The 27,504-nt window shown below is 30.6% G+C and overlaps 2 protein-coding genes across 2 annotated transcripts; one reads left to right on the top strand and one right to left on the bottom strand.

Annotated features, from left to right (window-relative positions):
* The first annotated feature begins 3,008 nt into the window (after positions 1 to 3,008).
* LOC133291403 (glutaredoxin-C3) lies at positions 3,009 to 4,373 on the top strand. The gene is made up of 4 exons (XM_061489668.1): positions 3,009 to 3,289; positions 3,516 to 3,589; positions 3,687 to 3,785; positions 3,923 to 4,373. The coding sequence occupies exons 1-4, from the start codon at positions 3,117 to 3,119 to the stop codon at positions 3,976 to 3,978; spliced, it is 402 nt and encodes a 133-aa protein (XP_061345652.1). The 5' UTR covers positions 3,009 to 3,116; the 3' UTR covers positions 3,979 to 4,373.
* A 479-nt stretch (positions 4,374 to 4,852) lies between these two features.
* Positions 4,853 to 8,207, bottom strand: LOC133291404 (probable methyltransferase PMT27). Its single transcript, XM_061489669.1, has 9 exons — positions 7,479 to 8,207; positions 6,999 to 7,367; positions 6,754 to 6,903; positions 6,322 to 6,592; positions 6,093 to 6,203; positions 5,829 to 6,003; positions 5,434 to 5,700; positions 5,142 to 5,348; positions 4,853 to 5,060 (listed from the first exon to the last, which is right to left on the bottom strand). The coding sequence occupies exons 1-9, from the start codon at positions 8,205 to 8,207 to the stop codon at positions 4,853 to 4,855; spliced, it is 2,487 nt and encodes an 828-aa protein (XP_061345653.1).
* Positions 8,208 to 27,504: the final 19,297 nt, after the last annotated feature.

Raw genomic sequence — 27,504 nt, 5'->3', positions numbered from 1 at the left:
AACTCGTCTCAAAGAGATAATTAGGGTTGGGTAACTCCAAAAAAAAAAGAGTAATTGAGAGCAGTGAAGAGGGAAAAAATATCTTAAGCCTTTTAATTATTGTACAATTTAATTGACAAATAAATAAATTAAAAAATAAATGGAGGGAGTACTTGACAACATTATGTTATCTAAATATGGTTTCAAAAAAATTGTGAATAGAGAGGGATAGATATTGTTACTATCAGTTTATTTCACTGTTAGATCGATTATGTTGATTGAACGGTTATATTTATTTCTACCTTTGCATGGTTATGAGTCCCCATAATTAATGTGAAAACATTAAATATGGAAAATCATAATCATACAAAAGTAAAAATAAATATAAAGTATTAAATATACGGAGAAGAAAAAATATTTTTAGAAAGTTAAATCAGAACCGTTATATCCATATAATCGATCTAACGGTGAAACAAACTGGTAGTGACATTGATAGTAACACTAGTTGGTAGTAACAATATCCTATCTTTTATGGCTTTAATATTTCTACAGTGAATGTAGATAAGTTATATACATTCACTCCCAAAATGACGTCCTTTTGAGTTGAAAAATAAATTATGATGAAAAAGACTATTATAACCTTGAACTAAATTACAATTACAAAAATAGCTTGATTTCCGTTTCAAAACAACATCGTTTTAGGCTCAATGTAGATAACTTATCTACATTGACGGTAGAAAAAACGAACTCATCTTTTATCTATCGGAAAAGTGGTTGTCATCTTAAATGACACAAAGTTATGTCATTTTAAGATAAAGATAAACACAAAGTAATATTTTTTATTTAAAATTTAAATTAAAAAAAAACCACTCACTTTCTCCTCTATGATTTTCATTCGTTGTGTCTATCTCTCTCCTGAATGACATAATTTATGTCATTTAAAATTACAAACATGAAACCCTTTATATATGTGTGTGTGGATAAAGCATTTTTTCAGTCACCAGATATAAGTTATCTGCAGTGACCACCAAAATTATGTCATTTTGAATTAATGAAGGGTGTTTTTGTAATTTTAGAAAAATTAATGAAGGGTATTTCGGTAAAATTCATATGACAAAAAAAATTACATAAACACCCTTCATTAATTCAAAACGATGTAGTTTTGTTGGGGGTCATTGGAGATAACTTATCTCCAGTGACGGGAAAAATACTTTACCCATATATATGGGTTCGCTTTTTCTATAGTCAATGTAGATAACTTATCTACATTGAGCACAAAACGACGTCATTTTGAGGCGGAAATAAAGGTATTTTTGTAATTTTTCAACCCAAAACGACGTCATTTTGGAAGCGAATGTAGATAACTTATCTACATTAACTTTAGAAATATTAAAGCCTATATATATAGGGTTTAGCGGATGTACAGCTATGTCGTTTTATAGTGTGAAAGCATTAAATATGGAAAATCGTAACCATACAAAAATGAAAATAAATATAAAACATTAAATATGAGAAATCATAATCATACAAAGGTGAAAATAAATATAATATTTCCATTTTCTACAATTAATTTTGAACGCGAACTTCCTTTATCCCACCCAAAACGATGTAGTTTCTAGGTGACTACGCCAATGCTTATATGCAGTCACATTACAAATCATTTTGCCCCCCCCCCCCCCACACACACATATATATATATGGAAAAAAATATTTTTACAGTTAATGCAGATAAATTATTTGCATTTATTTCCAAAACATCGTCGTTTTGGTATTGAAATCTTAAAAAATTATAAAATAAGGACTATTATAACCCTAAAATAAATTAAAATTACAAAAACACCATGATTTTCGTCCCAAAATGACGTCGTATTGGGCTTACTGCAGATAACTTATCTACAGTAACTATAAAAAAAGTGAACCCTATATATATATATAGGGTTTGGTGTTTGTCATTTTAAATGACATAAGTTATGTCATTTTAGGAGATATAGACACAGAAAATGGAAATCATGAGAGAGAGAAAATGGGTAGTTTTTTTTAATTTAAGATTTAAATAAAATTTGTTTTTCTGTGTCTATCTCTCTTTTAAAAGGACAGAGTGTTATATCATTTAAAATGACAAACATTTTTTCCATATATATATACTTTAATGTCTTTATAGTGAATGTAAATAAGTTATATACATTAACTCTCAAAACGACATCATTTTGGGTTAAAAAGTTATCATAAGAAAGAATATTATAATCCTAAAGTAAATTATAATTATAAAAATACTTTGACTTTTGTTCTAAAATAACGTCATTTTTAGTTGAATGTAGATAACTTATTTATATTTTATCTACATTGACCGCAGAAAAAAAAAATAAAAAAAAAATATATATATATATATATATACACACACATATATATATAGGGTTCGCTTTTTCAATGTAGATAAGTTATCTACATTAAACCTAAAACGACGTCATTTTGAGACGAAAATCAAGGTATTTTTGTTATTATAATTTATTTCAGAGGTATAATAGTCTATTTCATTATAATTTTTTAATTTTTCAACCCAAAACGACGTTGTTTTGAGAGCGAATATAGATAATTTATTTACATTCACAGTTGAAATATTAAAGTCATATATATATATATATATATATATATATATATATATTAATTAAAGTCATATATAGAGGTAGGATCCTTTGACACCAATATTAAGTTTAAAATTTGACACTTCGTCTAAGAGTCATTAAATAAAAAAAGATCAACGACTCTGATACGTAAGTAAATGACACCATTGATCTTTTTTGATCTAATGACTCTCAGATGATGTGTCAAACTTTAATTGTGACACTAGTGTTAAAGTATCCTACCTTATATATATATATATATATATATATATATATATATATATATATATATATTTCAAAATTATTTATAATTGGAAATTTAATAAATTATCTTTCGAGATTTACTGTTTATTTAGTTAAAAGACGATGCAGTTGCGTTGCATTTTACGTAATCCGTTGTCGTGTGGTGATTGTGAATTGGTGTGGCATGTTTGTTGCGGTCTTCATATTATATTTACAGGGGAAACCCAGACATTTGTAGGTTGAGGAATAACACAGATCACGAAACAGAGAAAGATGATAAGGTTAGTGTCGAGTGTGGTTGTGACGGTTACGTTGGTTGTTTTGCTGATTTTGGTTGGGAATTCGAAGGAACTGGTTCAAGTCGAAGCCTCTAATTCAGTTTCTGCCTTCGTTCAAAATGTCATCTACTCCAACAGAATCGCCATGTTCTCCAAATCCTATTGCCCGTGCGTCCCTTTTTTAATTTCCCCTTTTATGAAATTGTGAAATTATGGATTTATGTTATTACGCACCAACAATTAGGGTTTTGCTTATATTATGTCTTTTGACTCTGCCTGGTGTTTACATGCCACAAAGAATTAATACTGTTTCTGTCAATGTTTTAATCATTATGTTCCTCAATTTTGTTTTATGTTTATGATTTATTATTAATTGATTAATAATATGTGATAGGTATTGTTTGCGCGCTAAACGCATGTTTGGGGAACTAAATGAGCAACCTTTTGTGGTGGAGTTGGATCTGCGAGGTAATCTATTCATAACTGCCCAATGTCTCTCCCTGTTTATATGTTATCATCATGTTCAAACTTATCATGTGGGTCACAATTTTTGTTTTCTCTATAGATGATGGGTATGAAATTCGTAGTGTTCTTCTGGATTTGACTGGTAGAAGCACAGTCCCACAAGTATATGTGAATGGCAAGCATATTGGTGGATCAGATGGTTAGTTCTTACTTCTTAGCTTTGTGATTTTATGAGTTATTATCTATCTGTTGTTACCTAAGCTATGCCATTAACCCTCTTTCTGTTTCTCATTCCCTCTGTTCTACTCACATGGTATTGCTGTGTTTGCAATTCAGATCTCAGAGCTGCAATCCAGAGTGGTGAATTGCAGAAACTTCTCAGTGCAAGTTGATGGTATTCTAGAGACTGAGGTCCAATGGCATCAGCCATACGTCAGTATGTGGAGGAACTGACATTTTTTAATGGAATAATGAAGCTTCTAGCAGGGAAAAGTGTTTTGATGCATTTTAAGTTTTCTGGGTATTTATTAGGCGACAACATGTATTCACTGGAGGAATTGCATAATGTCATTCTGCTTAGAATCCGCTGGAGTTCTTCATATTTCCATTTAAGGCTTTATGGAAAAGTAGAATTCTTTGAGAGGTTGAACTCCAATTGGTCAAATTGATTTAGTTGGTTTAATTGTTAATTAAAAAATCAAGTGTGAATTTCAATATGCTTGCTGGTTGTCTTGTAATTTTTATAAACAAAAATATAAAGAATGCCAATTTCTAATATGAAGACCTGACGACCACAACCTATGAGTTGAGGAGTATTTCTCTCCGATTGTTGTTTTGTTTAATCGATCTCAAATCATGACATGATGACATAAAAAAAAGTCATATATTGTTACCAAGAGGAAAACTACGGGCATATGTAGGAACCAAGTGCATACTGCCTTGGCTTATGAATTACTTGTATTCAACCGAATTGTTTTGTTTTGAGTAACTAATGAAGTAGGAATTTACTAGTGCTGAATGTATGCATAGAACAGAATAACAAGAAAGGTTATATTGACAACTACAAATCTAAATCTGCGGTTAGGTGTATCATATATGACAGCATCTCTGTCGTATGTGATATGTATCTCGGGCCTATTGAACTAAAATCTCAGTTCCACATGCCATGAAAATCAACAAAATAATAGTGTGACGTTTTCCACGTCACTGCCACTGCACAGCATTGTCTTGAAAACAATCCTTAAACCTCTAGTGTTGTGTCCATTATCAGGACGAAGCTACAGAATCAGGCCTCCAATTGCCTTTCTTTGCACAGAGCACACCCTCTTGCTTTTGGGAGGAGGTTATTTCCCAATGCAGAGATTTTAACAAAGTTTCCACTTCGCCGATGGTGCTGGATTCATCACGGACAATCAATTTACCTCCCGGTCTGACTATTCTATCCACTTCTGCCAAAACAGGAGCAAGCTTGCACCTGAAAAGTCAAAACAGCAGAACCGGATTAATCGTGGTGCAGTTTTTCTAGTATGGGTTGAAAAGGTCGAAGGATAACTACTTCCATTCATACCTCTCTTTAAGCTTCGAGAAAAGATTATCTGCATGCAGTAGATCATAAGTTCGTGGATACGTGCTGAAGGATTCACACCAGTCATGGTATATCCCAAAAAGACCCCTCTCATAGATGATGGGAAGTGTGTCCGGAGAATCTGTGTTTACCACATTGAATACCCAAACTGGAAGATCCCTCAGGGCTGCTGCAAATCTGCAAGCACGTGACTAAGTATTAGAGTAAGCATCGCATATCAAATAAAAATGTATAGTAGTTATACTCCAAGTTGAATCAATACCCCCCATAGACAGCTCGCATGTCCATGACATTTCTCACGTTAGACCAAGTTATACCAAAGTTGCTCAGCTCGTCCACAACGTTTTTCCAACGTTCACTGTCTGCTGCAAAATCTTGAGAAGCTGGTTTTCCATAAATCCCCACCTGCGAGTTGTTTAACCAATATGGGGCTTTCTGTAGTCTACGAGGCCAAGGTTCAGGCCATCTGGCTCCTCTCTCAGCCTTGTTAACCGGCACCTTGTGCATGCATGCCTGCAGAGGTACATACCTGTAGTATAATACATTTGGCCAATCAAGATTAGAAGTACTGTTATGATGTATTCTACAGCTCAAATCAACTGTATATAACATGTAAAACCACCACTTTTGTCGATGTGCCAGTGGTAAAAGATTTACCAGGCTGCATTTGGATCATCATCGTCCTTGCACATTGGAGGTTGGTTTTTCTCCCTTTGCTCATAGCATTCGTTGGTAGTGGGTTTGCGGTAAATGGCGGCACCAACATGATTCAGTGCATCCTTGTTGATAGTCACAAGCTCCCAACACATGGCTTTCGTCAGTGTGGACATTTCTACAAGAAAATTACAAGATGTCAGTGACTGTAAAATTGCTGAGTTATTATCTTCTCAACAACAAAGATATGATATGCAATATCCCTACGGTTCCATATCTCGACATCTTCTTCAAGCTTCTGGTACACGGGAGTAGCAGACCAGACAAAATAACCACCCGGTCGCAACACCCGATTCAATTCCAAGAGTAACATGCCACCTACAACAGAGTTTCGCATTTCTTAGCAAACATGTTCAACGCAAAACTGTGGCATTTTTATTAACAAACAACATGAAATGGAAAATCTAAGCTCGAGAAAAGTGTTAGTGATACCAACCCTCTATATGCCAAGGTACTCGACAACGTGCACAATGTAAGAGATCAAAGACACGGCTGGGGAATGGTAGCCTTTGAGAACCCATGACAGCAGATATGGCAGGAATCCCTCTCTCAAGGGCAAATTGGACTTGTGCTTCGTGTTCATCTTTGGGTGCAAAAGACATTGCAATAACATCTCTATCGAATAGGTAACCTCCAAAACTTCCAACCCCACACCCAACATCCAAGATCACCCGGGTGTGCTTTCCCCATGCAATGCCAGCTTCAGCCTGCATGAGTGAAATTATAAAACTGTCGCGTAGAAATTATGATTAGCAGTATAAAATTCAAATTCTGAGCTATATATATATATATGAATCCCAATTATTAAATAAAGGTTGCCTGCTTGATCTAACAAATGGCTTAGTTAAGAAATTAGAGTTGTGATTACCTGTTGAAGAAAATCAATGTAGTGGAGAGCTCCATGAATGAATTGGGTGCCACCTCCAGGGAATGTCAAGAACTCACCCGTTAACTTCACCCAGTTCTGGTGTCCCTTTACCTGTGCCAGCTTCGTGTGTGGGACGTTGTGGTACCATATCTGTTTTGAAAGACAATAATAAAAAAAAGTTTTTAATTTTGAAGATATCAAAGGCACAAATAAATGTGTGAGATGTTCCTTTGAACCAAAATCACCTTATCTCTGCTCTTAGGCCATTCGATGGGTATTTTGTAACCTTTTGGAAGTGGCACCAGGCAAGTAGGTGCCTCCTCAGGACAATGTCTTTCCCTGTGTTCAAAGTGTTTTGTGCTTCGTAACTGTTTCAAAGCCTTTTCGTTGTCCAAACATGGTATATAATCAGCACCTGCGGTGACTTTGCAGAGATACCACGTTTGATCTTGCTGTTTCTCCCCATCGCCCGATTCATCGTTCTGTCTATTGTTTTCGCTCCGTGACTCATCTGCTTGTGTTGACCACGACTTCTTTGACTTTCGGCCCTTCTTCTCTGCTTTTGGCTTCTTGGTTTCTTCACTTTCATCTTGCACTTTCTTCTTCTCGGTTTTCTCAGGCTCTTCCTGAGAGACTTGAGAGCTTTCACCTTTTACGGCTGCGTTTGAAACAAGATTTTCATCTTGTTTCTCTGGCAGGTCTTGCTGCTTTTCATTTGATCTTACCTTTTCATCTTTCTTTGTGATCTCACCTTTGTCATCTCTTAACTGTTCTTTATTTGCTTCTTCATCATTGTTTTTAGACCCAAAACTCTGAACATCTTGTTGCTGTGCCGTGCTTTGTTCTTGATTTTCAGCCGTATTTACATCCTGAGATTCTGTTGCATCATGAGTCTTGGCACTCTCTTCTTCATCCTTTTTGTTTCCTTCAGACGCTTCAATACTACCTTGCTGAATTTTCTCAGACTCTAAATTTTTCTGATCATTATCTGAAGCTGCTTCGGAGGCTTGTTCTTTTTGAGTTAACGAACTTGCCTCTGATATCTGAGAGTCAACACTTGCACTCTGTTGTTTGTTAGGATTTTTGTCGTCAGACTTGATGGCATCATCGGGGAGATGACCAGGATTGTCTCCAAAGACAGTAGTACGAGTATCCTTGGCGGTGTCCTCGGCGCTTTTGACGGTGGTTTCAACTGATTCTTCGGTGGTTTTGGTGGTGGTTTCGTGGGACTCTTCGGAGGAAGATGAATCGTTATTGGTGGTGTCAGAGGTATCAATGGCTGTACGAGTAGACGTGCCTTCAACGGTGTCTGTTTGAGGCGACACTACGGAGGAGTTGTTGCTTAGCATCCATACACCAAAAACACATAGTCCGATGAATGCTAATATTGTTAAGGTTGAAACGTAAGACGGCGATGACGACCTCCTATTGTTTCGTGCCTTGAACAGTGCCATAAGAGTGGTGTGCGTCTATATGTTCAGAGGGGAATTAAAATGGATCCAGTTTTGTTGAAGAAGATTATGAAAGTGAGACTGCAGAGAGAGAGAGAGAGAGAGAAGATTGTGGAAAGAAATGGGTAATAAGTTAAGATGGTAAGAAAGTGTGGGAAATATTCTAAGGTGGAAGTTGGAATGTATCGATGATCCAAAAGAGTAGGAGTAGGGAATTCGTTAAGACAGTTTGGTTGCTATGTTAGGGATTTCACAACACTAAGAAATGACGTCAGGCTTTGGTCTCGCCTTTGTTTCAGGAGTTTTTCTTTTTTAAAGGGCGAACTAAATAAACTGGGAGTGAATCCTATGGCGTGTCTTATTTAACATGATATGATCATTGGAAAAATCATAATAAAGAATATAACTTTATATTTTTTAATTTTAACTTTGTAATTGTTGATTTCGGTCAATCAAAGATTATAATTTACAAATCTAATTATATAATAAATTAGTAGTTTAAAATAAATTATAATTATTGATTGACGAAAATTAACAATTAAAATCTAAAATGATACAAAATTATATCATTTTTTTTTTTTGGAAATAAATTATATCATTTTAAAAGACAAATATTTTTCCCCATAATTATATAGAAGTGAATCAATACTGATAAGAGAAGAGTGAGAAAAAATATTAAAATAAGTAGTTATAAATTTAGGATAAAGGATTTCTCCAGTAAATGGAGATAAGTTATCTACGGTGAGTTCAAAACGACGTCGTTTTGGGACGGAAATCAAGGTATTTTTGTAATTTTAATATATTGTAAGATTATATTAGCCTTTATCTTTATAATTTTTTAATCTTATAACTTAAAACTACTTCGTTTTGAGCTAACCAGAGAAATATTTTTCTCATAAATATTGAAGGTTTAAAAAAATGTGCATTCTTCTATATGGACATTTCAATTTGTTTGAGCCCAAGACTCGTCATGGACGGAAGCCGGCCCATCATTGCAGATCAATCTGAGAGCAAAAGTTTGCGAATCGTATTTGGTGTAACATTGTAACATGGGTTTTATTAGTGTCATGTAACATGATGTAAGTATTGTTTCCAACTTTCACATCAAAAGAGAGAGAGAAAGTGGAATGATGAAAGAGAAAGAAAAACATGTGGACCCCACCTCTTTAATGTGTGTGTAGGAAAGTGAAGTTATATTATGTTAAATGATAAACATAAAACCCTTGTAACATATACATAAAAATGAAGTGAAATGGCGCCCCTTTTCTTATGTTGTAAGAAAAAAATTATTTTACGTTGAAGAAATAAAATTATAAGTGGGACCCACAGACAAGAGAAGAGAGAAAAAAGAGTGATGGGACCCAACCTCTTTTTATATGTGTAGAAAAATTGATTATCTCATGTAAAATGAGTAACCATTACCCTTCATATATATATATATATATATATATATATATATATATATATATATATATGAGGTAGGATCCTTTGACACCGGTGTCAAATTTGAAGTTTGACACCTCATCTGAAAGCCGTTAGATTAGAAAAGATCAATGATATCACATGCCTACAAATCAGAGTCGTTGATATTTTTTTATCTAACGGCTCTCAGATGAGGTGTCAAACTTCAAATTTGACACTGGTGTCAAAGGATCCTACCACTATATATATATATATATATATATATATATATATATATATATATATATGACTTTATATTTCTGCAGCAGTCAAAAACTTATCATATATATATGTGAAAGCATTAAATATGAGGAATCATAATAATATAAAAGATAAAATTATTAAATGTGAGGAATCATAATCCTCTATGAAGCACCGACACTTCAAAAATCTTAACGTGTCGTGTCCGACACTCTCCGACACTTCAACACGCATTATAAAAATTCAAAAAAAGTTCAAAGGTTGCGTTGCGTTGAGTTTTTAGTTCCAACTATTATATTCGTTGAATTACGATTACCATTTAATATAAATATTTGGGATATCTTATGTTTCTTTGCGAAATTGATGAATATTTTAAGTTTAGTTTCATTTTTTGTTAAATTATTATTATTTTTTTGTAAATATATTTTGTTAAATTATTGAATATTAAATATTATATACACTACATAAATTAAAAATATTATTTAATATCAAAACGTGCCCTAACGTGTCGAAATCTATTATTTTTTAGAATTAACGTGTCGGAGTGTCGTGTCGTATCGTGTCACGTGTCTCGTGTCGGTATCGGTGCTACATAGATAATCATATGTCTGTTAATGTTATACATAAAACGACTGTAGAAATAATTTTTCGAGATATATATATATATATATGGGATTTATATTTCTGCAGCTGCTGTACGTGCAACAATTAAATACTTGCCATATATATATATTCGAAAGCATTAAATGCGAGGAATTATAACCATACAAAGGATGAAAGCATTAAATGTATGGAATCATAATCATACATCTGTCATTGTTGTACGTAAAACGGCTGCAGAAATGATTTTACCTATATATATATATATATATATATATATATATTATTCAATTCGGGTATAATTATATATTCGATCAAGCATTTCATATCAAATTTTTACATTAATATATGGGTTCGCTTTTTCTACAGTTACTGCAGATAAGTTATCTGCAGTAAGCTCAATACAACATTATTTTGGGACGAAAATTATGGTGTTTTTGTAATTTTAATTTATTTCAGAATTATTATAGTGTTTATAATTATAATTTTCTACTATGTCAATCTCAATTATCTGCATTAATTGCAAAAATATTTTTTCTCTTAATATATTCTCATGAACTCAAATTCAAAATGATTGGTTATGTAGAATAATCTGTTACCAGATGATATATTTTTTATTTTCTTTTTAATAGAAGATGGTTACGCCAAATTATGCCACTAGAATAATCTGGGCCACCTATTCCTCGCTCTTCTTCTAAAAATATACTCTCGTAGTCTCATTCTTATTTATTCAATTACTTTAAATATTAAATAATTAAAATAATTAATTACTACGCTAATAACTATCAATCAATAAAAATGGTTATTTAATAAATAATTAAAAATAATAAGTATTAAAATTAATATTTAATAACTAAATTCTAAAACTAAAATTACTAATTAAGAATTATTAAAATCAATAATCAATGATTAAATCAAAGATAAATATTTACTAGAAATATTAATTAATTATATAATTATTTGCTACATAAATTAATGGATATATAAGGTAAGTTTATAATTAATGGATGAAATTTTCTGTAAATTAATTACTAATTTAGTCATTCTTATAATTAAATCACATAAAAAATTTCATCCATTAATTGATCATATGAATAAACAAATTTTATATATAATATACTTAACTTATATATCATTAATGTAGCGAATAATTATTATGATTAATTAGTAATTTTAGTAATTGGTAATTATTTGATTTAATATTCATTTTAAATTATTAATTTTAGTAAATGACAAGATATTGTGCCTATTTTTTATGCCTAGTTTTAGTAAGTGGTTATTAATTATTGGTAAATATGTTCCACCAAATACTGAATTGGAAATTTTTGAGAAAAGAAACCCAAATTGGTAAATAAACCTGATTATGACTGATCCTGAAGTGACTTGGGCCCAAATATAAATATTGGGGAATGGTTATAGACGATATAGAATAATACCTGCATAGACAAGGTTTTAAAGGGAAACACCCTAGTTCGATGACTTTTAAAATAAAATAGTCTCTACAATGAATAAATAAGAATATGTTACTTGCAAATTTGATTAAAAATATTTAATAATTCAAATTTATTAAATTTAAAGTAAACGTGTCTTAATTTAAAAAGCAAAATTACTTTGAAAATGCTTTTTTTTTTTCTTTGTACTCATAGAAATGAGAAGAAAAACACAACACTAATCTTTTATATTAATGCGAGCGACGGTGATGATTAATTACTTTGGTTCAGAAGATGGGTTCCAACATACAGGGACACTTACTATTATTATTCAATAATAACTAAGAATAGATGCATGTGAGAAAATTCCAAATTGAAAGAGTGGTTACTTTTTTCTCTAAAGCAATTCTACGCTCGCGATAAGCAAGGTCCTGAATTTGGTACCAAATAATGTTTTTAAACGAAGGACAAACTGAATCTTTCAATATGAAGGTCAGGAAACAAGGATATGCATAAAAGGGACAAAAAGAGTGCTTTTGTCCCAGACATGAAGATGACGGGCTAAGCAACTGTATATTAACCAAATTTTGGACAGTGGATACAATTTTCGTTCAAAAAAAAATTAGAAATTATGTATTCTCTAAAATATACAGATATAATTTTAAAATTATTTTTTCTTTTTCTTTCATTAGAAAACATATCAGCTGATTTGTTATACTCTTATTAGTGGGATGTAAATACTACTATAGTATATTAGATTTTTTTTCGTCAAGCTGCTATAGCCACGTATGAAATGTTCATTTTGATTTTTTGCGTTGATTATATATAAATCTTATTAATACGTCACCAAAAGGATATTTAGTACACTCGCACATTCAACTATTACAATTTCAATTAATTTGCCAAGAAAAAATAATAATTCTAATTGCAGAAATAATCAAAGAATCTATTAAATGATTATGCACCTATCAATTAGATCTTGGAGTGCCCTATTCATAGTCTTCCTTTTTTTGCTTTTATTTTTAGTATAGAATGTCTAGCAATATATATACAAGTATTTAGCTTGTCATCATAACACTTTTACCATCTATTAGTGGATCCCAGGCCTGAAACTATGATGCAACAGAGCCGACACATATAGTTATTATTGGATGACATTCTAATTCGCTCATTTTTATTTTTTTAAATGGTGCTTCCTAAGTACACAAAAACAAAATTAGGAATGAAAGATGTAAGACCAAAGTGAATGAAGTTTTAAGAGTAATGCTAGTTACACAGTTACCTCTGTATAAACTATATACAAAGGATTTGGCTGCATGGCTACATGAAGTAGTACTACTACCCCCGATCTTAACATTCTAATTAAATATATCTATTCATTGTGCTGAAACTTGTAGTTTGTGTCAAGACAAATTGTATAATCTCACATATGTTACTTAACTTTTCTTTTTCTAAATTGTATAATCTCACATATGTTACTTAACTTTTCTTTTTTTAAAAAAAAAAAATTGAAGTGTTAAAACTTTCCCAGAATTCTGAGAGTAGCAGAGTGGGCATATAAAGGCCTAGTGAGGTGATATGATTAATGAAAAGAAAGGCCACTAACTTATGGCGCACGTTCAATGGGAGAGCTTTTCCGGTATTTTACGATCATTTTAAAAAGAATTAAAAATTAGGACTTAAAGAAAAATATAGATAAAAATGTGGATTTAAATGAAATGAAAATTTTCTTATTTAGAGAAAAAGAATACGAGTTATTACTCCTGTTGTACCTAAAAAAAATCCGCTTGAACTTAAGCCCTATTTCAATATTGTTTTAAAAACAGTTTTTTGATTTTCGGATCAAAATAAATAAATTATTTTGTAAAGAAAAAATAAAAAAATTATAATTATTTTTTTATTTTTAGAATCAAGAATATATATGAGTTGTTTTTGCTTTGTATTTTAATTTTTAACATTTAAAACAAAAAAACACATATTTTTATAATATTCTACCAAAAAGGAAAGGAAAAAAAAAGCAAAACACAATTCAACGTAACCTTAATTTACTGTGCTATTTTGAGTTGTGAACGGTCTTGCTGAACTGGTTTCCAACTTGATCCAATGTAAAGGTATCGGAGATTCTTCCCTCTTTAATTCCCTTCCTTTTTTTTTTCATAAAGACCAAATAATAATAAGCCCTAGTGACCTAACTAATGGTAATCAACGAGACCTATATACCACTTCACTCATTACTGAAACCGAAAGGCTACTGTGAATAATGTATTTACTTAGTGCAAAGCAGCTACAATTTGCCAAAATTGCTTGCCGGACTATAGGTGGAAATTTCAAAGGACACAGGAGGAAGTTCATGGAAAATTGGAAAGCTGGCAACACCAAAATTGTTCAGTGTAATGAAAGATCGTGTATATATACGGTTTTATAAGAGTTATGTTGTAGGAAAGTTGATTGAGTAATGTTATAGAGATTCGTTTTGCGTGCCGTAATTTTCTTTTTCTTTTTTCTTCAAAAAGTGTGGGCCCCACAAAATATTGTGTATGTAAGAGAGTTTATTGTGTCATGTTAAATGACAAATGCAAATCCCATATATATATATATATGGGAAAAATATTTCTCAAGCTGCTTGAGATGATTTTATCTCCGGCCACTTCAAAATTACGTCGTTTTGTTTATTTATTTCTTTATATATATTGATTCACTTTTGAATGGTTATGATTCCTTTTTTTTCTCTCTTCCTTTATCACCATTGATCCATCTTTGTACGGTTATGATTTAGTAGCCGGAGATAAAATTATCTCAAGCAGCTTGAGAAATTATAAGCCTTATATATATGGGATTTACATTTCTGCAGCTGTTGTACGTGCAGCAATCAAATACTTGTCATATATATCTGAAAGCATTAAATGCAGAGAATCATAACCATACAAAGAATGAAAGTATAAAATGTGAAAAATCATAACCATACACCTGTCATTGTACGTAAAGCGGCTGCATAAATGATTTTACCTATATATATGTATATATATATTGATATCGGTGTAAGGAAAAAAAATTATTCTTCATATATTTATTAATAATTATAATTTATTGAATTAATGCATATAGATTAATGAATGAGATAAAAAGTAAAAAAATTTATTTTTATATTGGAGTCAAAGGATCTTTCAAATATGTATATATATAACATAAGGATTATTTCTCTCATGTAGTATGAGAAAAGTTCTCTCATGTTAAGAGACAATTAAAGTAAGTCTCGCCAATTTTCAGAAAAAAAGAAAAAAGTGAGGCACATTTTTTGAAGTGTGTAAAGAACCTTGAGATACACCGCCTCAAAAGTTAGCTCTAAAAGTGGGAGTGCCCACAGTGGCGGAGCCACGTTGAAGCCAGCATTGCCTTGGCACTGGCTTATTTAGCCACGTTCGTTTAGCTACACTTGAAACATAGCAAATTATGTTTCAATTTTTTTGAAAATTAGTCACGTTTTGGTCGTAGCCATAAAACCGTGGCTATTTGGGCACTAGCTGAAATTTTTTGGCATTAGCTAACATGTCATGCTGGCTCCGCCACTGAGTGTCTAAGGCCTTATAAACTCCACGTTAGTTGCACATACAACCAATGTGGGACTATATATCTCAACGTGCCCCCTCACACAAGAGCCATTTGGGCTAGAAGCGTGGAATTGCACAGGCGCAATTTTTTGTTTACCTTTTTTTGTGCTTTTTTTATTTTAATTCCACTTTAAAGTGGGGGACAGTGAGGATCGAACTTGTGACCTTGTAGTCACTCAAGCTCTGATACCATGTAAAGAACCTTGGGATACAATGTTTAGATATATAGTCACACATTGGTTGTATGTGCAACTAATGTAGAGTTTATAAGGCCTTGGGCACTCCCACCCTTAAAACTAGCTTTTGGAGTGGTGTATCCATAGGCGAAACTAGAGGGGGGCTAGGGTGGGCCCCGCCCCCTTAAATATGATGGAATTTTTTTTTGGGGTAAGTTACTAAAAGGCGTTTGGTAGGTCAAATTTTTTTCGAAAATGTTAAGTTAATTTTAATGATGTTGTGTGTTAATTTTCTCACCGCATGGAAAAAAACAATTTCACCCTTTAATAGTAATCTTCCCCATCTATTTTACATAAAAAGTAAATGATGGGGAAAAAAATTCCTAGCCATATTTTTACTTCAACTCCTATCAAATATAGGCAAATAATTTTCCAACCCTATTTTCTTAGGGAAATTTTTTTCATCTCCTACCAAACACGTGTTTGTTAGATTAAAATATTGTAGTGTGTTATTCTAAATTATTCTTAATCTCTTTAAATTTTCAACAATTTTAGCTATAAAATGAATGAAAGGACATATATAACTTTGTGGGTATCTAATTTATTGATAATAGATAACATGATTTATTTATGGGTTCGTCTCTTCTGCAGCAATAGCATATGGAATTTTTTGTAGCAAACATATTTACACATGTGGATTCTGGCATTTAAAAAGAAAGAAAAAAGTTAGGATCCACATGCGTAAAATAAAATTAAGAACAATTTTTTAAATAAAATAGAAGATCAATTTCTTGATGATTCTTTGATTACATACATTAAAAAGAAATTGTTTTGAGTTTTAACACAGATTCAATTATATATTAGTTTAACAATAAGAAAATACCTAAAATAAGAGTCAAATAAAGTGATCTTAATCTTTGTAATAAATTTCTTTTAATTTTTTTTACATTAGATCTGTATTATATTTAAAATATTTTTGTTTATGATATAATATTTTTTATTTTCGCCCCTTGTCGTTAAAATTCCTGCGTCCGCCACTGGGTGTATCCCAAAAAAATTTACATGATCAGAGCTTGAGTGACTAGAAGGTCACAAGCTCGATTGTCACGGCCCCCCACTTTCAAGTGCAATTAAAATAAAAAAGCACAACAAGGTAAACTAAAAATTGGGCCTGTGCATAATCCGCGCTTCAAGTCCAATGGGCTCTCGAGTGAGGGGGCGTGTTGAAATGTATAGTCCCACATTGGTTGTATGAACAACCAATGTGAAGTTTATAAGACCTTGGGCACTCCCACCCTTTGAGCTAGCTTTTGGGATGGTGTATCCTAAAATTCTTTACAAAGTAAAAATAACATGAGAGATCAGGTATTATTTTTCATATAACATTTATTTGTCGTTAAAGCCAACCACATAATTTGATTTGTACTACTGCGTACTCCTCAAGGGAGCAGGGTTAGGGAAAAGTTTGGAACACAAACTGTAAAATTGAGGAATATAATTATTAAAAAGTGAAAGCAAAAGAGATAAAGAACTTTCATATTGGCATTATGACGAGTGAGCACGTCTCATAAAATAATCAAGAGGAGAAGGTGCATGCAAAAGATTGATGTTGCCATATTACTATTTTGGGCGGTGCATCACTTTCACCGCATACTAGACCGGAGTATACATGGATGGTACTAATAAGCTGCTTGTCCAATCGAGGCAACTTCAAAGTGATGGAAATTCCAAAGGCATACATGAAATAACACACATCAACCACGTCTCCAACAGACAATATTAATTTCTTCCTTTATATTTTCGGAATATAATTTCTGCTTTTAAAGCAAATAAATTTATTTGCCATAGAGATATAAAAAGAATGCCCCTATCATTTTTTTCTCTCTAATTTTTCTATACTTTATTTTTCTATCCTTTTGTCTCTGTGGTAGAGACAAATTTATCTGTTTTAAAAATATAAATCATATTCCCTTACATTTTTTATTTGTTAATTAAATCATTTTTGCTGATGCAAGGTACATCACCACACTTTATCATTGAGTGCTTTTTTGGTACTGGAGGAGTATTAACATTTTTTTTTAGATGGGGATAAAAATTATGATTTAAAAGAAAATAAAAAAAAATCAAATGAGATAAAACTTTCCTTATATAAAAAAAATGCTTCGAGTTGGATATTACGGAGTATCCAAAGAAAATCCTTATTGGAGGGATCTGAAAAAAAAAAAAAAACCTGGGACAAGCTCAAGTGTCGACACGTTGCTGACTCTAGATAAGAGAGACCGTACACAAAGTTGAAGATAATCATTAAGACATTTGATAACGAAAATGATGCTATAGATTTTTTTTTTTTTTTTTTTTTAATATTTCAATCAATTCATTACTTTACAAATAATCTGATTCAGGACGAATTTAAGATTATGGTATTAAACTCCTTCCAAAAGTGGTACTGAAAAGATTCAAACACATGCTCTCACCCCTATCTATTTAGTTCTTATAAGTCAACTAAACTACTACCATTTGGTAATGCTATAAACTTTTGGAACCGTAACAATCATTTTGATGATCTAAAAAGATTCTCTTCCTTTCGTGCATAGGTCTAATGGCTAAGATAAAATTAAAAAATATTTTTTAGTTATATTAATTTTATTAAGGCAGTAATAAATTAATAATTAGATTCGTAATATTTGTTGAGATATATAGTCCCACATTAATTGTGTGGGCAACTAATGTGGTCTTTATAAGGCCTTGGCCACTTTCACCATTTGAGCTAGCTTTTGAGGTGGTGTACCCCAAATTTTTTTACAATATTCGTAAAAGGTTCAAAAATTCACTCGTATTAAATAATTTATCTATAAATAAGGGATAAGCCAATAAGATATATACGTTTAAGATTCTATTTCTCTCAGTTGTTATTGTGCATGTATTTCATTTTTTGGTTATACCGTTATTATTATGGTATATAGTGATTTGCCTATTTTTAAAAATATTTTCTTTATAGATATTTGAGAGAAAACGTACAAATCCAATATTAATATACTAGTCCGTATGTATCCTTTGCACAGAACAGGATGGATGTTTTAGTTAGATGTATTCTTCTTCTTGAAATATATAAACAATATAAATATACTAACCTGACCATAAGTGTTCTTTTTGGAAACTACTTCATATGGGTTTGGTCTGAATGTACCTCTAATCTACATTTTAATTCCAATTTTTGATTAATGGCCAAGCAAAAAAAAATCTTAATTATTCATTTGGCTCATTAAAAATTCAATGGCCTTTAGTAAACTACACGGGGAATTAACTCATGACAATACCAAAAAAGGGAAGGATTTATTTATACTTTTTTTTATAAATTATATTAAATATGACTTATCATATTTAATATAATTTGTAAAAAATTATAAATATAAATTTCGCCTACCAAAAATATTAGGTAACTCCATCTTGTCTATTCAACCCCAAAATGAAAGGGCAACTCATTATTTTCCTACAATATATTTCATTTGTGTGCTATGTAATATGTCATCCCTGGCAGCTCTCTGCAAAACTGCTCCAAAGTAAGAAGAATCATGGAAATTAAAGGGTAAGTTCCAACAAATAATGAGAATTTAATTCATGTATAAGAGTTGAGCAGGTAAAAGTGAAAATATATGTTTAATTTTTATTATCTTTAAAAAAATTAAAATTTTAATCATGGATCTGCCTGAATAAAATTACTTCCTATAAAAAAATATATGTATTTTTTTTAAAAAAAAGGATGAGTTTTCTTTTTGTTCTTTTGACCAGAGACGGGTTCTTGAAGTGAGTGGGCATCGACTTTCTTTGATCCCCACATGATGAGTCTAGTAATGAGCTGGTCTTGATAAAGTAGTCTACCAAAAGAAGAGCTAAAAGTTCAAATCTTCGTGTACACGCAAAAACCATAATTGGTCCAAAAACTAAGTTGCAGTTTGGTTAATTGGGCACAAACTTTTGGAAGAAATGATAACAAAGGCTTTTAAGCTTGATAACTAGCGTACGAAATTTTTTGTACATGATAATGTGTAATTTTTTTTCTATCTCTTTATTCATAGATATATATTTATAAATATTGATAAGGTCCACCTACTTAATGTTTAAAAAAAAGAGATAATCACAAAATTCACACATAAAAATTTAAATTTGAGAGCCTTCACACCCATTTACAGTAACTTAAAATATTAAGTTAAACCGATTCATTTAAGGATTTTATTGCTAGGTTATATATAATTTTTTCTCAAAATCTTTAAAGAAGTTGGAGGTCATTTCTGATTTTTATTTTATTTTTTATTTTTGAAAATATTCCAATTGTTTCATTGCTTCGCAACTAATCCGATTCGGGGTGAGTCTATGATTAAAACTTTAAATCTCTTCCAAAGATGATACTGAAAAGATTCTAACACATGCTCTCACTGATATTAGTAGAATATCAGTATTTAATTCCACTTAAACTTTTTAATATATATATATAAGTCCCCACACAAATAATCACGTCTTATGATCCAACAAGTCAAGCATATATCATTAATGTTTTCGTTGAATTTTCGGCAAGCTTTGCAAAGAAGGCACTAAATATTGAACGTTTATGAAATTTACAGCTACATGCGAAATTGTGAAGAGCATACGGATAAGGTTTTAGGAAATTTGTCTTTCTTAGTTTGAGTACGTAAAAAATTATTTTGATCCAAAATTTTATGGTATCGGGTGAGGGTTATTTTAATAATTTATATTATTCTCTAATGTATTTCCTTATGCAAGAACCTTTTGAATTTGAAGTGTGTATATTGTATAGGCCTATTTTTATTTTTATTTTACCTTATATTTATTTCATTTTACAAGTAGAATGCGGTGATGATTGAACTCGTAACTTTGTGATCACTGAAACTCTAATACCACATAAAGAATTACTTTAATCCAAAATCTTAATGTGTTGGGAATATTTTTTTAATAGTTTATATTATTCTATAAGAGAATAATTAACTACTTATTTGTGTTAATTATTTTCTTTGAATAAAGATGAATTTCTCCCTCTTTCCCATATACCTCCATTAATAAAAGTCACAAATGGCATCTGTTGATGGAAAGCCTTTATTCTGAGTTTTTACAAGAACGTTGTATTGGAACGGTGGATGAACCACTTAGAGTTATTTTAGCTTAATTAATAATCTTAAATTTGAGTCTCTGAAAATATAAATATGTTAAAATTTTGTAAATTTTTTTTATGATTTATGTAATCCTACTCGGTTTTAATCAAAATAGTCAAATAATCTATGAAATAATGATATTATAAAAAAAAATTACTGAGCACGATATATTATATACATATTTATGACAATTAGACATCCACCGGCAAGGTGCATTAGTAAGCTTATGCTTTCAGGGAGATTATCGAAATTTAAAACATTAAAAAATAAGTATTAAAATAGTTTTTTAATAAAGATAATATTCAAAGAATATATGCATCTAAACATCCAGTAACGAAAGAAAGAAAAAAGTCATGCACGGACATTCCACAGTTTAAAAAAATTTAGATCAATGTATATTCCTAAACACTTTTAACAAGAACACTGAAAATGCCGGCGATTGGTCATTAAACATTTTAATGTGTCAAAAGCTGTAATGCACAACACACAACTTCATGTTTGAGCAGCTTGAATTGGTAACTATAAATGAAATAGTAAACATAAAATCTTTTTAGATAAAATCAAAAGGGGATCAGTATATAAGGATATTAAGTTATTTATAAATTTATGTATAAAAGTTGTAATATAAAATTTTATAAACTCAATAATAAAGATAGACTTTTTATGCGTGAAATATCATTATGCATTAGGAAAACCAATCAAAAAATTAAATGTAACTAGAGCGTTATTTGTGTTCAAATATCATTTTGACCACCAAAAATATTTTTAGACGGCATAATTTAACTTGTGAATAGCTATTAGGAGATTTTGAGATCATTCATCATCTAATATTTTAAGATTTTAGGTTGAATTAATTTTTTATATGATATCAGAATTTCAGTGAGTACAAAGTTACGAATTCGATCATCACCATTTTCATTCACCGGCGGACCTACGTTGGTACAAATGACCACACTTGTAGTCATAAACTTTTGAGAAGAAAAAAAAAACTATTCAGGTGCAAGCACTGGCGGACCTATACCATAGGCTTACTCTGGAATGATAATCAAGTTGAAGTTCTAGATTCTATAATATACAAAACAAGTCAGTTGAAAAGGATATTTTTTTTTTTCACTTTTTTAGTTTTTCTTTCATTGACTAACGTGGAATATGATAACAAGAGAGAAGTTATTAAAGCATTTTATAATTAATTACAAAGAAGTACTTAAATGTTAACAACATTTGAATATAACAATAAACAAATAATATTTTTATAAAAAAAACGATAGCTTGCACTTTAAAGATATAATCATTAGAAAATTATATTAATCGCAAAATATTCAAATAATTAGTATATAAAAATATCTCATTAATAAATATATAGTTGCATGTCCTTGTATTACAATAGCTTAGTTGATTCTTGATTATTATTATTTTATATTAAGTTAAAGTTTTCTTTCTTATTTATATTCTTTTATTTTTTAATGTATTTAAAAATTTCGGAGGCGTTCCCCTGAATCCCTGTCATTAAACGACGTACTAACATAAATAAATTTTTTTGGATCTGTTACTATTCTCACTTATGAAATTAAATAAACATAAAATATAAAAATGAGGTATATGTAATATTCACACTTTAAATCTTATGGTTTTTTATATGAAGATATATGTTAAAGAATAATATAAATTATTAAAAAGACCATCTCACAAAATTTTAAAATTTTGAGTTAAAGTGATTATCTCGGGTATTAATAGACAACAAAAATTATCAGTTAGATCCCACGAGATCAATCACACACTGACACATGTGCAGTCATGATAACAACGAAAACAAGAAAGGGATTCCGGTAGACTGCACAAAACCTGAATATGTTTTGAATTATTTTTTGAGAAAAATATTTTTGCAGTTAATGCAGATAAGTTATCTGTATTTATTCTTAAAACTATATCATTTTGGTATTGAAATCTTAAAAAATTATAAATATAAAAACTATTATAATCTTGAAATAAATTAAAATTATAAAAACTCCATAATTTTTGCTCCAAAACGACGTTATATTAAACTTATTAAAAATAACTTATCTCCAGTAAGTATTCACATAAAAATCAAACCCTTATTTTTCTGCTAAAATATTGGATGCAATTCTCGAATCCATTTACTGAAAAGCTACGTACTTACTAAAAACACCCCCTAAATTTTGTAGTTGATGACTGATGTGCCTGGATTTCTCTTAATTACAAGAATATTATTTCCATATACAATCGAGATTTTACGTTTATTTTATAACCCATTTGTAATGTTCGGTCATTTGCAAGATCAATAACTATTCTCATAAATTAATATAAAATTTTTCAACATATTTTTTCTTCACTCGTATATCTTCAGAAAAAACTTTTTGTAGGTCACTCACACATTTTCAACGTATTTTCAAGTTAAACACGATAAACTATATAGTTCTTTTATTTTGGACTATCGAAAAGTATATGCATTTTGCTAATATAGATGATACCAATTAATTCTTATACAATATTCTCAACGGTATATTTGTACAGTCTCTGAAATTTCTTTCTTTTAGATGTTGATTTGATTCATCTATATATCTCCGCTGAAGGTCTGTCAGAAGTCATTTCTTACATGTGTCTTTTCACACCGACAATCTCTCCTGGCCACCATGAACACTCAGGATGTTACACCATCGATCTATTAATTTGGATAAATTAATGCACTCCATCTTCAAAATATCAATTTTAGTCTTCAAAAGATTAACCGGGGAATCAAAACCTTAAATAATTTATGGGTAATAGTTTTCTTATGTTGTAGAAGATATGTATTATCTTCTACACACTCATTGGTGCAGGTGGGGTCCATTTTTAGGGGAAGAGAGAGAAAAAGTAAAGTGGGACCTATTTTGAGTTTGTGTGTGTAGGAGATAGATTATATTTTATGCAACATAAGAATAATAAATCTCATAATTTATAGTCATCACAAAAACATGAATTTGGTTTTAGTAAGTAATAACTTTTACACTTTTGACATAAAATTTTATTTTAAAAATAAATTGATGTAATAAAATTTTAACGACCAAATATATATTAATGTTCTAGATATTAAGGATGAATATAAAAATTAACTTTTGGAAACTGAACCTGAATGGGGCTGAGTAATTTTTATTTATTTTTAAAACAAAAAATTATCACACATGAGCAATACTTGAACAGAAAATTATCACATCTTAAAAGCTAAACAAATGGTACATCGGCCCGTGTGATTCAAAATAAAGTAATTATATAGGAAAATCTTTGTCTCATGTATGTTATTGGAAATTAGCATCTAATATCATAGATACAAACCATGCGAGATCTATTTTTAAAAAAATATAATAAAATAAGTGGGTCCCACATGTATTCCCCAATTATATATATAGTAGTACACGATGAATAATAATTCAGTTGACATACCATTTATTAAAATCTCCCTCAACAACCACCCTAAAATGTAAAGATAGCGTTTCATCTCTGATTTTGTTAAAAAATATTTGTTTCTTTTGATAAAGGATTTAGCGTGTGTTCTTTTAAAAAATATAAATTTATGTCATTTTATCTTTAAGTACATACAGTCCATTTGAATGAACTTTTTCTCTCTCCAAAAGCTGTTTTTTTAAGCAAAAAAAAGCACTTCTAAAAAAAGAATTTTGGACGTCTGCTTTTAAAAAAAGCAGAAGTCATAAAAAAAAGTCAAAAATCTACTTTTTTTAGAAATTAAAAATTATAGCTTTTAAAAAAATCGAAGTCAAAAGCCCATATATATATAAGGGAGAAAATTTTTTTTATATCAAATCATAATCGTTGATTTCTGCCAATCAACAATAATAATCTTCGCGAACAAATCTTATTAATTAATTATTAATTTTTAATAAATGATAACTATTGATTAATAAATGATAACGATTAAGATTTGATATCAAATTTTAAAATTTAATATTGATATCAAAGTATAGTATCTTTTATATACATATAAAGAGAGAGAGAGAATTTTGTCAAAATGTAAATTTCTAACTAATAGTCATTTCTGTCAACAGCTGTAAACCTAATTTGTAAGCCTGCTTTATCATGAGACATTATATGGTCAAAGTGACGTGGTCGCTATAAAATGAATTACTCCAAACCATTTCCATGTATTTATTAAAGATAAATTAAACACAATAATATTTCTCCAGATATTGAAGAAAAATAATCTGCAATTATTTTTAAAAGAACGTCATTTTGTGATTTAAAAATTAAATAATTATAAATATAAAAATTATAATAACTTTAAAATAAATTAAAATTATAAAAATATCATGATTTCAATCTCAAAACAACGTCATATTAGATTTATTACAAATAATTTATGTGCAATAATTACATAAAAAATGAATCCTAAATTAAATTGCTTTTTTTTTTTTTTTTTATAACAAAATTGCTTATTTTAATAGAGATAGTACAGCGTTTTGCATTGTACAAGATAAGACGAGAATGGTGGGACCCAAAACCAGAGTGCATGTGATCTTGTTACTCTCCATCAATGCTTTGGATTACTTGTCCCACTTGGATTCACGATTTGCCAGATTTTCAGGCACTCAGAAACGGCCACTCTCATCCAAAACCGAATCGAATTAGAAGGAATGAATCAGATTTTCCTTCTGTTACCTTCTCTCTTGTTTATTTCAAGAGGTTTTTGGGGAATATTTGGTAAAAAATAAAAAATTATCTAGTAAGCAAAAATATTACCGAATTTTTTGTCAAAATTTTCACGCCTAATTTTTCATTTTCACAAGAAAGTGAAAATATCATGTTCTATGTGATATTTTGGTTTATATTTTATATATAAAATAAATTTCCAAAAAATTCATATTTCATGAAAAAATTTCAAAAAACTTTCACCAAACATAAATAAATTAAATTATCACCCTCACTTTCTCAAAAATATGAAAATAAATCCACCCCGAAATACCCCACACCCCAGCGTTTTGGGTAGAAACTGATGAGAATGTTTTAGAAAAACAAGTGAGGAAAGAAGCAACAAAATCTGTTGGGGATAGGATATTGTGACACACATACGACCACATCTTAACCGTTGATTTCCATCAATCAACGTGTTAAGATTTTTTATTTTATTATTTTATTATTTTCTGAATTGTTGGGTTATTTAAGTAGTGGATAACTAATTGAATTTTAACTTTCCTAAAGAATAGGTCATAGATATTAGTGGAACCTATCTACTGTTAGTGGGCAGTTATTTTTTAAGTTGTCTTGTATTATCTATTTAAACATTTAAGTATTTGAATAAAGGTATCAGATCAGATTAGAAAAGTATCCCAAAAGGCACTTGTGCAAGAGGTGAGGCTTCCTCATTAGTAAAGCCATTTGAGGTCAGGCTTCTTCAATAAAGCCAAATTCCCAATTTTATTTATTGTGTCCGTAACAATTGGTATAAGAGCAAGAGGTCAGGCTTGCTCAGTAAAGTCATTTGAGGTCAGACTTCCTCGATAAAGTCAAATTCTCAATTTTATTTATTGTGTCCGTAACACAACGGTTATCATTTTTCAAATCAAACTCATTAATTATTTATTAATTCGCAATAAATAATAACCGTTGATTGACAGAAATCTGTAATCGTAACATTGTGCGTAACATTATTTGTGTGTGACAATATCCTATACCATATTATTGACTTCTCCATACATCACATGCCTGTTCGGCTGTTCCCATCAAAAGCCTCCCTTCATTTATGGCTCTGATAGTGACACCTCTTTCGTCTCTTTGTCACAGTTGCGTTTGCGATTGTCATCTCTCTCTTTCTCTCTCATTGTTTGTAGAAAAATACGAGTTGGGGTGGGAAGGGAAGCAGAATCATTCACTTGATTACCCAAACAGTTCAGCAGCGAGTGAATAAGAAAATTACGGCACATAACATATACCCTGCTTTCTGTTTTGAAATGAAATGAGCATGCCAAAAATAGAATTTTTGGTAATACAAACAAGGCAAATGAATGACTGTACGGTAGTTTTTGGTAGAAGATTTATTTTGAGATTAATGAAAAAGTATAAGTGAATATTGAAAAATATCACGTTTGGTTTAGGTTTTTGAAAAAAAAAATACTAGTCAAATAGGATAGATGGGGAAATGACTTTTGTGTTGATTTTTGGATGAAATTCACTATTACAAAATATCAGTGATATTTTGAGATAACTGAGGAAGTGAAAAAATAGGTGCGAAGTTTCTTCTGAACATATTTTGTAAATTTAAATAAATTTCTCTGGTAATATCTCGGTCAACCAAACAACTTTTTTTACATTTTTTTTACCAAACTCATTTTCTAATTATTTTTCTAATATTCAAAAAATTTCTTCTCCAGAGAACGCGTGCTGCTAGTCTACTTCTTGTGTTATTTGCTTCAATTGGCTTGGTGACCCTAGAACTGAGTTAGGTAACTTTGGGAATTTGGTGGCATCTTTTGGGACCAAGAGAAAGTCTACGACTAATTATTCATTTAATTAAATTATAAATAACTAACCCTGGGGTGTAACTTAGTCCGTAGCGGAACGTGAGCTCCATAGTCGGGCTCGTGTGTCTAAAGTGTATAGAGTTTCATTTTCTTGGGGCAAAGTGAATAAATTTTTAGAAGACGGTTGGTAAA

This window comes from Gastrolobium bilobum, unplaced genomic scaffold, assembly GCF_033153095.1.
Source record: "Gastrolobium bilobum isolate Gb01-03AN ecotype WA unplaced genomic scaffold, APGP_CSIRO_Gbil_v1 utg12132, whole genome shotgun sequence".
In the NCBI taxonomy this organism is placed as follows: Eukaryota; Viridiplantae; Streptophyta; class Magnoliopsida; order Fabales; family Fabaceae; genus Gastrolobium; species Gastrolobium bilobum.
This window is presented reverse-complemented; position numbering and strand designations above follow the sequence as displayed.